The sequence below is a fragment of the Triticum aestivum genome, chromosome 2A (genome assembly GCF_018294505.1).
Source record: "Triticum aestivum cultivar Chinese Spring chromosome 2A, IWGSC CS RefSeq v2.1, whole genome shotgun sequence".
In the NCBI taxonomy this organism is placed as follows: Eukaryota; Viridiplantae; Streptophyta; class Magnoliopsida; order Poales; family Poaceae; genus Triticum; species Triticum aestivum.
This window is the reverse complement of record NC_057797.1, coordinates 762,457,717-762,471,885: the sequence shown is the minus strand read 5'-3', so window position 1 is coordinate 762,471,885 and position 14,169 is coordinate 762,457,717. Positions and strand designations below refer to the sequence as shown.

The 14,169-nt window shown below is 47.3% G+C and overlaps 1 protein-coding gene and 1 long non-coding RNA gene across 2 annotated transcripts; one reads left to right on the top strand and one right to left on the bottom strand.

Annotated features, from left to right (window-relative positions):
* Nucleotides 1–452: 452 nt before the first annotated feature.
* Nucleotides 453–1,995, top strand: LOC123191003 (uncharacterized). Its single transcript, XM_044603751.1, has one exon. It carries the CDS (start codon nt 731–733, stop codon nt 1,721–1,723), a length of 993 nt encoding a protein of 330 aa, XP_044459686.1. The 5' UTR covers nt 453–730; the 3' UTR covers nt 1,724–1,995.
* A 3,898-nt stretch (nt 1,996–5,893) lies between these two features.
* LOC123186546 (uncharacterized) lies at nt 5,894–6,281 on the bottom strand. Its single transcript, XR_006493659.1, has 2 exons — nt 6,202–6,281; nt 5,894–6,055 (listed from the first exon to the last, which is right to left on the bottom strand). It is a non-coding gene; the product is annotated as an uncharacterized lncRNA (long non-coding RNA).
* Between the last annotated feature and the right edge of the window lie 7,888 nt (nt 6,282–14,169).

The window sequence follows — 14,169 nt, the reverse complement described above, 5'->3', positions numbered from 1 at the left end:
GAGACCTCCAGCTTTCGAAGGAAGAGCAGCAAGGGGCAATTGTATCCCATGTTCCGAGACCAACTACGTGCAAATGCAATGCTGCAATGGTTGCGACAAGGTGGGTCGATTGCCGGAGGGGGGCCAAGTCGGAGGGAGGGGGACGAGCTCTAGGGTTTGCAATAGGGTTGCCACACCTTTTTGAAATAGGGTTTCCATGTAGGGTTGGTACATGGTAGCACGCTCACACCATCGCACCAGTGCAAGGAAGCAAAAGAGACCCCCGAGTACTTCCATTTTTGTTCCTTGACGTCCATGCCACATTTCTCTCCCCTGAGATGACAAAAGAAAAGAAAAGGGAAAAAGAGAAGCGTGAAGGAGCAAAAAGGCGTCCACCCGCCCGCAGAAACAAAGAGAGAGGTGTTTCCCTTACGCGTCTTGCGCGTGGGGCCCACGCCGCGACCTCGCGTCCCGATCATCATCTTCGTCTTCCCGGAGGGAGACGCGTTGTTGCCGGTGACAAAAGCCACCCGCCATCTCCGGTCCACGTCGCTCGCGCTCGCGCTCACGCCGTCCCCACCTTGCCTTGCCCCGTTTCGCACCTCAACCGGGCGCCGCCCCCCGTTAAATCCCCCCGCCCCCGCCCGCCTCCAGACCTCTCTCCTCGTCGCACGCCCACCCAACGCCGACGCCAGCTCTCCTCTCCTCTCCTCAGCCCAGCCCGCACACCACCACCACCCAGCCAGCGCAGATGTTTCTCACCGACAAGTACCACGCCCTGCTCCCCCTCCACTCCGCCCCCGCCACCCGGGGCCCCCGCAAGGCGGCGGCCGTGCCGGCGGTCACCTCCAGGTTCGACGCCGCCCTCGCCGCGCGCCTCGGGAGGCTGCTGCCCCTGCCGGCCTCCCCGCTCGCGGCGCTCGCCCGCCTCGCCGACCTCCTCGCCGCCACGCTCGCGGACGCCGTGCCCGCGCTCGCCGCCGTGCCCGGGGACGGGAAGAAGGACGCCGTCGCCGTCGCCGCGCACGTCGACGCCGGCGTCGCGCTCCTGGACGCCTGCAACGCCATCGCCGCCCGCGTCGACCGCCTCCGCCGCCGCCGCCTGCTCTCCCGCCTCGCGCTCCACCTCGTCTCCTCGACGCCCCCGAGCCCGTCGTCCCTCAGCCGCGCGCGTGCCGCGCTCGCCGATCGCGACGGCCGCGGCGCGGGGGGCACTCCCTCTTCTGCTCTGCCAGCGCTCCCTTCCATCCCGTTCGTCGACCCGCCCCGCGGCGGCCGCGGGCAGCAGCTCACCGCCGCCGCGCGGGTCGTCCTCGCCGTGAACGCCGTGTCCTCCCTCGCCGCGACAGCCGCGGCCACCATCCTCGGCGGCACTAGCAGCACCAACCGTGACTCCACCTTCCCCCAGGTCTCCGGCGACCTCCCGTGGGCGGAATCCTTCAACGCGGTCTCCAGCCAGCTCTCCGCCCTCGCCAAATCCGGCACCAGCAACGAGATCCACGCCGCGGACGACGCCGTGGGCAAGCTCGCGGCAGTCCTCGAGTGCGCGGCCCCGGAGGAGGCGGCGCTGCGCGCCGCGACGCAGGAGGTGGAGAAGCGGACGGAGGAGCTGGCGGCGCGGCTGGAGCGGGTGTCGGACGCCGTCAACGGCGTGTTCCGCGCGGCGCTGCGTCTCCGCAACGCCGAGCTGGGCAGCTTCATGGCGGCCGGACCCGCCGGCAAGGCGCCGCGCAGTAAGAAGTAGCCGTTCGCCGCTCACCGCCGTTGCTATACTAGTACTAGTAGCAGTAAGTACAGTGCGTGTGTCGTGTCCAAGTGTATACAGAGCGATACAGACAGAGTCAGGTGCAGTACAGGACTACATACATACAGCCATACAGTCGGTGTACTGCTGCGTGTGTGCGTCGTCAAGGATGGAGGCCACATGTGAGGATACTTTGCATTTTGCACCCTTTTGGAAATGTGGAATCCGGTTAAGGTAAATGAAAAGAAAACCGTCGGAAAATTGCTCCAAAATGTTGGTCTCCTGTCTCTCTCTGTGATTTGTAATGCTTGCGTTATAGTTTTTTTTTTTTTTGAGAAAAGGAAATGATGCTTGCGTGAGGTGATGAGCTTGTGCTTGACATATTTGCTGGTCGACTTTCTATCAGTTGATGCTTCTTTGATGACATGAAATGCATCGGTAGCACATCCTTGACCATGCCGTTCTAGAGCACGCACGGGTGGTCTGCCGCGTCGTGCGTCGAGTCCTACGCGGCGCTTGGCCATGCCGTTCTAGACTGGCGACGTGCGGACCATGCCGCCACGCCAGCCCGGCCGGCGCCAACGATTGACCGGCGGGATTGACCGACGGAACGCTCTGCAAGTTGCATCAGCTTGCCGGCCGTTGAAATGTCAGCGGCGCACGCACGGGGCCATGGGCCATGGCACGATGTCACGATGACGGAGATGGCGCGGTTGCCGGAGCCGGCAAGGCGAGGTGTGCCGGCGACGCCCACTCTTAACTCTCCCAACAACAACCAGCCCGGTCAAGTACCGATGGCGATGCCATGTCGTCCTCCGCCCCGCACCTGCGCTCGCCGCCGCCGTGACGCCACCGAGCACTGGCTGGCGCCGTGGCACGGGCCGGCCGGGGCGCACGGTTTTGCTGCCGTCGCGGCAAAGCGTATGCAGCCGGGCAGGCAGGCTGGCCACCCACCCGACACTGTCGATAGACGGAAGCAGCTACCGGAGCGGCGCTTGCCCGCACACTTGCGCTTGCTACTCCCGGTGGGGACGCCATGCCTACCCCCTCGCTACTTGGCTTGCCACACGTACGTGCGCGCGCGCGTACTGCCAGGTACCACTGCGTACGACACCGCGGAACGTGCCGTCTCCTCCCGGCTCTGCTAGCTGCACGCGAGATGCGGGGATTTCAGTTGCACTTTGCCGGGCCATCATCTTCTCGAACATGCTAGTGCTCGCATTTTCCTGAATTTATTGAAACTGCCTAACCGTCCGTGTCGAATGGTTATTTTCCTTCGGGCATGACTCTGAATTATCCATCAGACTTATGACCATGAGCCGCTGAATTTGGCAAGTCGATGGAGCCATGGTCACTCCCACTCTGGCACTTGTAATTTAGCAAAAGGTTTCTGCTTCTAATTTCGTACAAAAGACATCAAGAAAACATTCAGACACATATAGGATAGGTAGATATGTTTTTTTCTTTTCTGATAAAGCGAGCTCACTCTCCATTGTGTTCACGGAAGCAAATATCGTCGTAGCCATTACAAACATATACTCTCTCTATCTTAAAATAAGTGTCTCAACTTTAGTACAACTTAAAAAAATAGAACACCCTCGAAAAAAAGTATGGTTTGTTTTTGAAGCTATATTGGCCTATTAGTAAAAAAATGAGTAAATATTCAGAAAATGATGTGTAAATTAGGGATCAAACAATTTTACCTTGAGCAAGGCATGCTAAAGGCCCATAACCAACTGTGCCGACAACAATTTGTAGTTTAATGATGGCTTACAACCAATAGTATGTGTATTCATTTGATGTATGGACAATTTTTTTAAATATATGTATAAATATTTTGATTTTTTTTTCCCGCAAATGAGCCGGTGGTCTGACCATTAAAAATATAAACCGGCAGCCTCACCGGTTCGGCTCTAAAATTATGCCCTTTAGCATAAGTTAGGAGGAGCAAACTTCGTTTGTATATTATAATACCCAAAGGCATTTTTGAGAAATAGTACCAGGAGCCAGAGAAAACAGTAAACATAAACGGGGTGCATATCTGGTGATACGGCCCAGCATATGCTCCCCTGCTCCAGAACAGTCTGGTGCGTTGGGTCTGGACTCTAGGGACAAGATGGAGCACACTGACTTCCTTCTGAAAAATATACAAAAAAGAACCTTGGTTATGCTGCAATTCAGGGACAGGTGCACATCTGTTCGTTCTGTAGGTCTCCTTCAATTCCATTTACTGGAGCCACGTCAACTTGTCTAGTTCTTGGTAGTAGGAAATATTGGAATTTTTATATTTATGGGAATATAGTAGCTTGTATTTAGGGGAATATATAAATTTTTGTAGCGCCACAACATTTGCAGCCAGGCTTTTCAAGATCATTTGTAGCCCAAGTTTTGACATGAGGAACCAGCATCTTACGAGGTGCGTTCACAAGCAAGAATGACAGTCTCACAAAAATTTATAGGTCTACACTAGTAGAAAACAGGGCTTTGGTCCAGGTCGGGTTAGCCCATTAGTCCCGGTTCAGTCCAGAACCGGGACCAATGGGGGCATTGGTCTCGGTTCGTGAGCCCAGGGAGCCGGCCGGGCCACGTGGGTCATTGGTCCCGGTTCATCTGGACCTTTTGGTCCCGGTTGGTGGGATGAACCGGGACCAATGGGCCTCGCTCCTGGCCCACAACCCTTGGTCCCGGTTCGCACCTCAAACCGGGACTAAAGATTAGACCTTTAGTCCCGGTTTGAGGCACGAACCGCGACTAATGGGGTTGAGACCTTTAGTCCCGGTTTGTGCCACGAACCGGTATTAAAGATCCCATTTTCAAACTCTACCCCCCCCCCCCCCCCCCCCCCCCGTGGATCGCCTTTTCAGTTTAAAAAAGAGAGAAAATGATGGAAATGTCAAAAAAATAAAAGAAAATAAGTTTCCCATGTGATATGTGGTCTAGTTGTTGGGAAAATTTGCAAATATGAATTTTGAATTTATTTGCAACCCCGTTAAACATTTTCAAAATCCTCAAAAACCTATAGAAAAAAAGTTACGGGGCTTTTAGGATCTAGAGTGAAAAAAATCGAAAAAAATTCAAACTGTGGGCAAACTGTGGTCAAACAATGGTCAAACTAATTATTCTAGAATATTAGTGTTACTAAATAATTATTTCAATTTTGGTCAAATCTGGTCAAACTATGGTCAAACAATGGTCAAACTAATTATTCAAGAAATATTAGTGTTACTAAATAATTATTGTTTTTTAAAACAATAGTTTGAAAATAAAACTATGAAATGTGTCACTTCATGCTCAAGCAAAATTCCTGAAGGTTAATAGGATTGACATCTTAGTATTGTCAGGAAAACAACAAGTGCAGACTTGGAGCGAGGGAGAATAGAACCCGGAAGTTAAGCGTGCTCAGGCTGGGGGAGTGGGAGGATGGGTGACCGTTCGGGAAGTTTGATGATTTAGAATGATGAGGGGTGATTAGAGGATAAATTGAGAAGTGATGAGGAGTGGTGATTACAAACTAGAGGTTAAAATAATTCAGAAATTTAAAAAAAAATTCAAAAAAAATCATAAAATTTCTTTTAGTCCCGGTTGGTGTGTTACCAACCGGGACTAAAGGTGGAGCTCCACGTGGCCGCGCCCTTTAGTCCCGGTTCTGGATTGAATCGGGACTAAAGGGAGAGGCATTAGTACCGACCCTTTAGTCCCGGTTCCAGAACCGGGACTAAAGGCTCTTATGAACCGGGACTAAAGGCCCTTTTTCTACTAGTGCTAATTGTTGATTTTGTCATGCAGGTGTGCTTTTGTGCCCGGCACTTGATGGTGTACGACGAGAGTAACGACTCATAGAGTGGACTGTAGTTAAATTGTTTAGTTTAGCTATGTGAATCTGTGAATTAAAATGGTACTCTTGTAAATTTATATATTGTATGATCACCGTGTGGTACTCTTGTGAATTACTAGTACTAGACAAAGATGTCAGCATGTGCTGCACCTTCATTTGTTGATGTGCTTTTGTTTTCAGCGATCTTTTGGTGCTATGAATGAATTCTCCGTACTTGCCTTGTGATCAGATAGTCTCATTACCATTGTTTGGCTAAAGTCCTGCTTTCAGGATAGTGAGCGCTGCAAAATGGATGCCAATACATTTTCTTCTGCTTATACTTTCCGAGCAGCAAATTCTGGAAAACGATTAGCACGTCCGATCTCTTCTTTGCATTACAGTGAATAAATCTGTTGCAGAAACAAATTCTGTACATGTAGTTGCAATGTCCTTCTAATAATCTGGTGCAAGTTTGCTTAATCTGCCCCTTTTGATATACACTGGATGTTGGCAGCGACCTAGCAAGATGCTCAGTTCAGTACAGAACATATGTCTGGTTGAGTACATAATCTGCTGTCGAGGACAGAGTATGGAGATCTATTGTGGGCAAGATGCGAATGTACCAAGGGGGTGTATGTAAAAAAGATAAGTGAATTGATCTTACCCCTTCCATGCAGATCCAACGCACCAGGAGATCTTGTAGCAGCGTATCATGGGATGAACCGTAGCACTGGATATTTTCCCAAACGTAAAGAGCCTCTTTGACAATCTCCCACTCAGAAATAGTCTTTCTTCGTTCAGCAGTCAGTAGATTCCTACCAGGATGCCAATCATGTGCTGAGTGAAAGATCTCACTTGCCACATGTTCGAACAGTCTTACTCCCCAGTTCAGCGCCTCTCTGTTTTCCTATTTTCCATGGACATTGATAAGTCCATCTCGAAAGAAAACTTCATGATTTTCCTAGAAGGGAAATATGTGTGATCTATTTTACTAACTTACACACGTGTGATAGTGTGAACGGGCCACCAACCCTATTGTCGGCTCCTGCACAGTTCCCTTCGTCTTAACTAGTTCATCATTGGATATCGGCCTCTCATTTGCAACCATTGTACATTGTTGACTTTGGACACGATCTTCCTTGGATCATGGCTGTCGTCCCACTCTTCCTGTAAAATGGCTAGTCTGGGTGAATCCCTTGCTAACCGACAACTATAACCCTAGCCGTCTTGATGCTTGCATGAGAAAAGAACATGTGTGTGTGTATGTGGGTAGGGTGAGCGAGAGAGAGTATATCCTAATAATGAATGAACATTGAAACTATAGAGTCAAAGTAGATCCAAGTGACCAGTAGAGATAAGTATTTCGGGCGTGGAAGGCCAAGCCGTGTGTGCATCTTCAATGACATTTAGCTGAAAATTGCTACACAAATGAGCGTGAATAGAATGTTCGGTCTAGACAAGGTCAATGGAGCGAGAAAGACAAACAAGGTGGTGAGAACACTACCGGTAGCAAAATTAATAGAACAAGTAGATGATAGTGTTACAAGTACACTGAGCTTGGTTTATCGATCAGGGATCATATGGTTAGCTCATCGACTGTGAGAAAGAATGGGTCTCGGGGAAAGAGGATTGGGTCGGTGCGATAACACCGGGGACTAACTTGTGAGCCTAAACATTTGCTTTTGTATCATTTTGACGGGAGCAGATCACCTACACTTAATTAACCTTTTTCGAGCATTTCCTTTTCTTTTGTTTTCTTGAACAAATGAAGCACATTAATTTACAACTTGGATATTCTTCCTTTTCACACAACAACACAACATAGATAGACTGGTATGTAAATCCGGGAAATAAAAATCAAACGATCCATCTACTGACTCAATGTGAATGATGAGAAACGCTCTGCTCGTGTGAAGGGATGAGGATTTGCTGCATGCAAGTGTGGGGGCACTCATGTCCCTAGTGTCCGCTTTTTTGGCTCCGATTTTCAAAGTCCTATATCTTTTAAATAAAATTTCAAATTAAGTTTTGTTTTCATATTTGTGTTTCTTGCGACCAGTGCTTTTAAATAATATCCATTTTTAATATATTTTGACGACTTTTGAAAACATATATTAAGTTTCAATGTTCAACTTAGTACGAGCGACCGATAAAAATCAATTATTTTGTGTCTATGACCTACAGAAAAATTTTCTTAAAATTATATCTCTGAAACTTGTTGAAACTTGGCAATTTTAGATGCAAAAATCATAAGTTTCATCATTGAAACTTAAAACTTTTTGAGGGATTTTCTTTTTTTTACTATGTCAGCCTGCGGGATTCAACTAATTCATGAATCGCGAGGCAAATCGAGCGTGGGGCAGGGCTTGGCAGGTGAGTGCTCCTGCGAATTTCCACGTGTCAACTATGATTCAGAAGAAAAGAAAATCTGCAAAGAGTGATACAGAGATATTTATGACACTATTAACTAGGTTAAGACCACTGATTAGTTCTTACCTAGTGATATGATAACGCTTTCATCTACTATCTATTATCTATCTACTTCTACTACCATTATAAAAGGAAGAGAGGGGCAGATCCAAACAATCATATCCATCCATCATCAAAATCTAATGGTCCTTAATCATTCTATGTTTAACACTATCAACCACGCAATAAGGCACAATCGATCGATCGCTTAAGCAGCCCCGCAGTAACCCTGTTGGGGAACGTAGCAGAAATTCAAAATTTTCTACGCATCACCAAGATCAATCTATGGAATAATCTAGCAACGAGGGGAAGGAGAGTGCATCTACATACCCTTGTAGATCGCTAAGCGGAAGCGTTCAAGTGAACGGGGTTGATGGAGTCGTACTTGTCGTGATCCAAATCACCGATGATCCTAGTGCCGAACGGACGGCACCTCCGTGTTCAACACACGTACAGCCCGGTGACGTCTCCTACACCTTGATCCAGCAAGGGGAGAAGGAGAGGTTGGGGAAGACTCCATCCAGCAGCAGCACGACGGCGTGGTGGTGGTGGAGCAGCGCGGGACTCCAGCAGGGCTTCGCCAAGTACTACGAGAGACGAGGAGGGAGAGAGGTAGGGCTGCGCCAACAGGGAGAGCAAATCACACGTGTTGGACAGCCCCAATACCTCAAGTATATATAGGGGGAGGAGAGGGGCTGCGCCCCCACCTAGGTTTCCACCCCTAGGGGTGGTGGCCAGCCCTAGATCCCATCTAGGGGGGCGGCCAAGGGGGGAGAGAGCGGGGGCGCACCATTAGGTGGGCCTTAGGCCCATCTGAGCCTAGGGTTTCCCCTTTTTCCCTTCTCTCTTCGCCTTGGGCCCTGGTGGGGGGGGGGGCGCACCAGCCCACCTGGGCTGGTCCCCTCTCACACTTGGCCCACGCAGCCTTCTTGGGCAGGTAGCCCCGTCTGGTGGACCCCCGGGACCCTCCCGGTGGTCCCAGTACGTTACCGATAGCACCCGAAACTTTTCCGGTGACCAAAACAGGACTTCCCATATATAAATCTTTACCTCCGGACCATTCCGGAACTCCTCGTGATGTCTGGGATCTCATCCGGGACTCCGAACAACATTCAGTAACCGCGTACATACTTTCCCTATAACCCTAGCGTCATCGAACCTTAAGTGTGTAGACCCTACGGGTTCGGGAACCATGCAGACATGACTGAGACACCTCTCCGGCCAATAACCAACAGCGGGATCTGGATACCCATGTTGGCTCCCACATGTTCCAAGATGGTCTCATCGGATGAACCACGATGTCGAGGATTCAATCAATCCCGTATTCAATTCCCTTTGTCTAGCGGTACGATACTTGCCCGAGATTCGATCATCGGTATCCCGATACCTTGTTCAATCTCGTTACCGGCAAGTCTCTTTACTCGTTCCGTAACACATCATCCCGTGATCAACTCCTTGATCACATTGTGCACATTATGATGATGTCCTACCGAGTGGGCCTAGAGATACCTCTCCGTTACACGGAGTGACAAATCCCAGTCTCGATTCGTGCCAACCCAACAGATACTTTCGGAGATACCTGTAGTGTACCTTTATAGCCACCCAGTTACGTTGTGACGTTTGGCACACCCAAAGCACTCCTACGGTATCCGGGAGTTGCACAATCTCATGGTCTAAGGAAATGATACTTGACATTAGAAAAGCTTTAGCATACGAACTACATGATCTTTGTGCTAGGCTTAGGATTGGGTCTTGTCCATCACATCATTCTCTTAATGATGTGATCCCGTTATCAACGACATCCAATGTCCATGGTCAGGAAACCGTAACCATCTATTGATCAATGAGCTAGTCAACTAGAGGCTTACTAGGGACATGGTGTTGTCTATGTATCCACACATGTATCTAAGTTTCCTATCAATACAATTCTAGCATGGATAATAAACGATTATCTTGAACAATGAAATATAATAATAATAATAACTAATTTATTATTGCCTCTAGGGCATATTTCCAACAGTCTCCCACTTGCACTAGAGTCAATAATCTAGTTCACATCGCCATGTGATTAACACTCACAGGTCACATCGCCATGTGACCAACATCCTAGAGTCTACTAGACTCAATGATCTAGTTCACATCACTATGTGATAAACACTCAAAGAGTTCTGGGTTTGATCATGTTATGCTTGTGAGAGAGGTTGTAGTCAACGGGTCTTGCCATATTCAGATCCCTATGTATTTCGCAAAACTTTATATCGTAGATGCTGCTTCCACGTTCCACTTGGAGCTATTCCAAATTGTTGCTCCATTATACGTATCCGGTATCTCTACTCGGAGCTATCCGGATAGGTGTTAAGCTTGCATCGACGTAACTCTTTACGTCAAACTCTTTATCACCTCCATAACCGAGAAACATTTCCTTATTCCTCTAAGGATAATTTTGACCGCTATCTGGTGATCTACTCCTAGATCACCTTTGTACCCTCTTGCCAGATATGTGGCAAGGCACACATCAGGTGCGGTACTTCAGCATGGCATACCGTATAGAGCCTATGACAAAAGCATAGGGGACGACTTTCGTCCTTCCTATTTCTTCTGCCGTGGTCAAGCTTTGAGTCTTACTCAACTTCACACCTTAAAACTCAGGCAAGAACCCCTTCTTTGACTGATCTATTTTGAACTCCTTCAAAAACATGTCAAGGTGTGCGTTCTTTGAAAGTATCATCAGGCGTCTTGATCTATCTCTATAGATCTTGATGCCCAATTTGTAAGCAGCTTTATCCAGGTCTTCCTTTGAAAAACACTCTTCAAACAACCGTTTATGCTTTCTAGAAATTCTACATTATTTCGGATCTACAATATGTCATCCACATATACTTATCAGAAATGTTGTAGTGCTCCCACTCACTTTCTTGTAAATACAAGTTTCTAGCAAACATTGTATAAACCTAAAAGCTTTGATCACTCTATCAAAACATATATTCCGATTCCGAGATGCTTGCTCTAGTCCATAGAAGGATTGCTGGAGCCAGCATACCTTTTAGCATCATTAGGATCGTCAAAACCTTTTATTGTATCACATACAACTTTTCTTACGAAAACTGGTAAGAAAACTTGTTTTGACATCCATCTGTAAGATTTCATAATCGAAAAATATAGCTAATGCTAACATGATTCCGACGGACTTAAGCATCGCTACGGGTGAGATATTCTCATCGTAGTCAACTCCTTGAACTTGTGAAAAGACTCTTTCCCACAAGTCGAGCTTCATAGACGGTAACATTACCGCCCACGTCCGTCTTCTTCTTAAAGATCCATTTATCTCAATGGCTTGCCGATCATCGGGCAAGTCCACCAAAGTCCATACTTTGTTCTGATATATGGATCCTGTCTCGGATTTCATGGCTTCTAACCATTTGTCAGAATGCGGGTCCACCATCGCTTCTCCATAGTTCATAGGTTCATTGTTGTCCAACAACATGACATCTAAGACAGGATCACCGTACCACTCAGGAGTAGTACATATCCTTGTCGACCTACGAGGTTTGATAGCAACTTGATCCGAAGCTTCATGATCACTATCATTAACTTCCTATTCAACAGATGTAGGTGCCACAGAAAACGTCTTTCTGTGTTGCATCACTCTCTGGTTGAAGTAAAGGTTCGACAACCTCATCAAGTTATATCTTCCTCCTACTCAATTCTTTCGAGAGAAACTCCTTCTCGAGAAAGGACCCGTTCTTAGCGACAAACAATTTGCCCTCGGATCTGAGATAGAAGGTATACCCAACTGTCACCCTTGGGTATCCTATGAAGATGTGTTTGTCCGATTTGGGTTCGAGCTTCTCCTGCTGAAGCCTTAAGCATCGCAGCCCCAAACATTAAGAAATGACAACTTTGGTTTCTTGCCAAACCAATGTTCATATGACGTCATCTCAACGGACTTAGATGGTGTCCTATCTAAAGTGAATGCAGCTGTCTCTAACGCATAACCTCAAAATGAAAATGGTAGATTGGTAAGAGACATTATAGATCGCACCATATCTCATAGGGTTCGATTACGACGTCCGGACACACCATTACCTTGTGGTGTTCCAGGTGGCTTCAACTGTGAAACAATTCCACAATGTCTTAAGTGATTGCCAAACTCATAACTCAGAAAATCCCCTTTTGATCAGATCGTAGGAACATGATCTTATTGTTATGATGATTCTTAACTTCACTCTGAAATCGCTTGAACTTTTCAAACGTTTCAGACTTGTGCTTCATCAAGTAAATATACCTATATATACCCAAATCGTCAGTGAAGATGAGAAAATAGCGATATCCACCGCACGCTTCAATTCTCATTGGATCACACGCATCAGCATGCATGATTTCCAACAAGTCACTTGCCCGTTTCATTGTACCTGAAAATGGGGTCTTAGTCATCCTACCCATGAGGCATGGCTCGCATGTGTCAAGCGATTCAAAATCAAGTGACTCCAAACATCCATCGATATGGAGTTTCTTCATGCATCTTACGCCAATATGACCTAAGCGGCAGTGCCACAAGAAAGTGGTACTATCATTATTAACTCTACATCTTTTGGCGTGAACATGTGTATTACCACGACCGAGATTCAATGAACCATTCACATAGGGTGCATGACCATGAAAGGTATCATTCATGTAAACAGAATAACCATTATTCTCTAACTTAAATGAATGACCGTATTGCAATGAACATGATCTAATCATATTCATGCTCAACGTAGACACCTGATAACATTTATCTAGGTTCAATACTAATCCCGAAGGCAGATGGAGCGTGCGATGGTGATCTCATCAACTTTGGAAACACTTCCAACACACATCGTCACCTCGCACTTAGCCAGTCTCCGTTCAGTCTGTAGCTTTTGCTTCAAGTCACCAATAATAGTAACTGAACCGGTATCCAATACCCAGGTGCTACTAGGAGTACTAGTGAGGTACACATTAATAACACGTATATACTTTGTTGAAGTTACCAGCCTTCTTATCTACCATGCATTTGGGGTAATTCCGCTACCAGTGACCGTTCCCCTTACAATAGAAGCACTTAGTCTCGGGTTTGGATTCAACCTTGGGTTCCTTCACTGGAGCGGCAACTGGTTTGCCATCCATGAAGTTTCCCTTCTAGCCCTTGCCCTTCTTGAAACCAGTGGTCTTGTTAAACCATCAACACTTGATGCTCCTTCTTTGATTTCTACCTTTTGGGGTCTTAAGCACCGCGAGCAGCTCCGGGGTCAACTCCATCCCTTGCATGTCATAGTTCATCACGAAGATCTGGTAGCTTAGTGATAGTGTCTAGAGAACTCTATCAATCACTATCTTATCCGGAAGTTTAACTCCCACTTGATTTAAGTGATTGTTGCACCCAGACATTCTGAGCACATGCTCACTAGCTGAACTATTCTCCTCCATCTTGTGGGCAAAAGAACTTGTCAGAGGTCTCATACCTCTCAACACGGGCATGAGCCTGAAATCCCAATTTCAGCTCTTTGAACATCTCATATGTCTTATGGCGTTCAAAACGTCATTCTAATCCCGATTCTAAGCCGTAAAGTATGGTGCACTAAACTATCAAGTAGTCATCAGGACATGTCTGTTAGGTGTTCACAACATCCACAGACGACGTTGTAGGGGTTTGCACATTGAGCGGTGCATCAAAGACGTAAGCGTTCTGTGTAGCAGTGAGGACACTCCTCGGACTACGGACCTAGTCCGCATCAGTGCTTACAATATCTTTCAACTTGGTCTTTCTCTAGGAACGTATTGAAACAGGGAGCTACAACGTGAGCTATTTATCTACAACATATTTGCAAAGACAATTTAGACTATGTTCATGATAATTGAGTTCATCTAATGAACTCCCACTCAGATAGACATCCCTCTAGTCATCTAAGTGAAACATGATCCGAGTCAACTAGGCCGTGTCCGATCATCACGTGAGACGGACTAGTCAACATCGGTGAACATCTTCATGTTGATCGTATCTTCTATACGACTCATGCTCGACCTTTTGGTCTTCCGTGTTCCGAGGCCATGTCTGTACATGCTAGGCTCGTCAAGTCAACCTAAGTGTTTTTGCTGTGAAAATCTGGCTTACACCTGTTGTATTCGAACGTTAGAATCTATC

Bases quoted from the DNA above. Each gene is read 5' to 3' on its own strand.
- LOC123191003 (XM_044603751.1), top strand. From the start codon at position 731: ATGTTTCTCACCGACAAGTACCACGCCCTGCTCCCCCTCCACTCCGCC.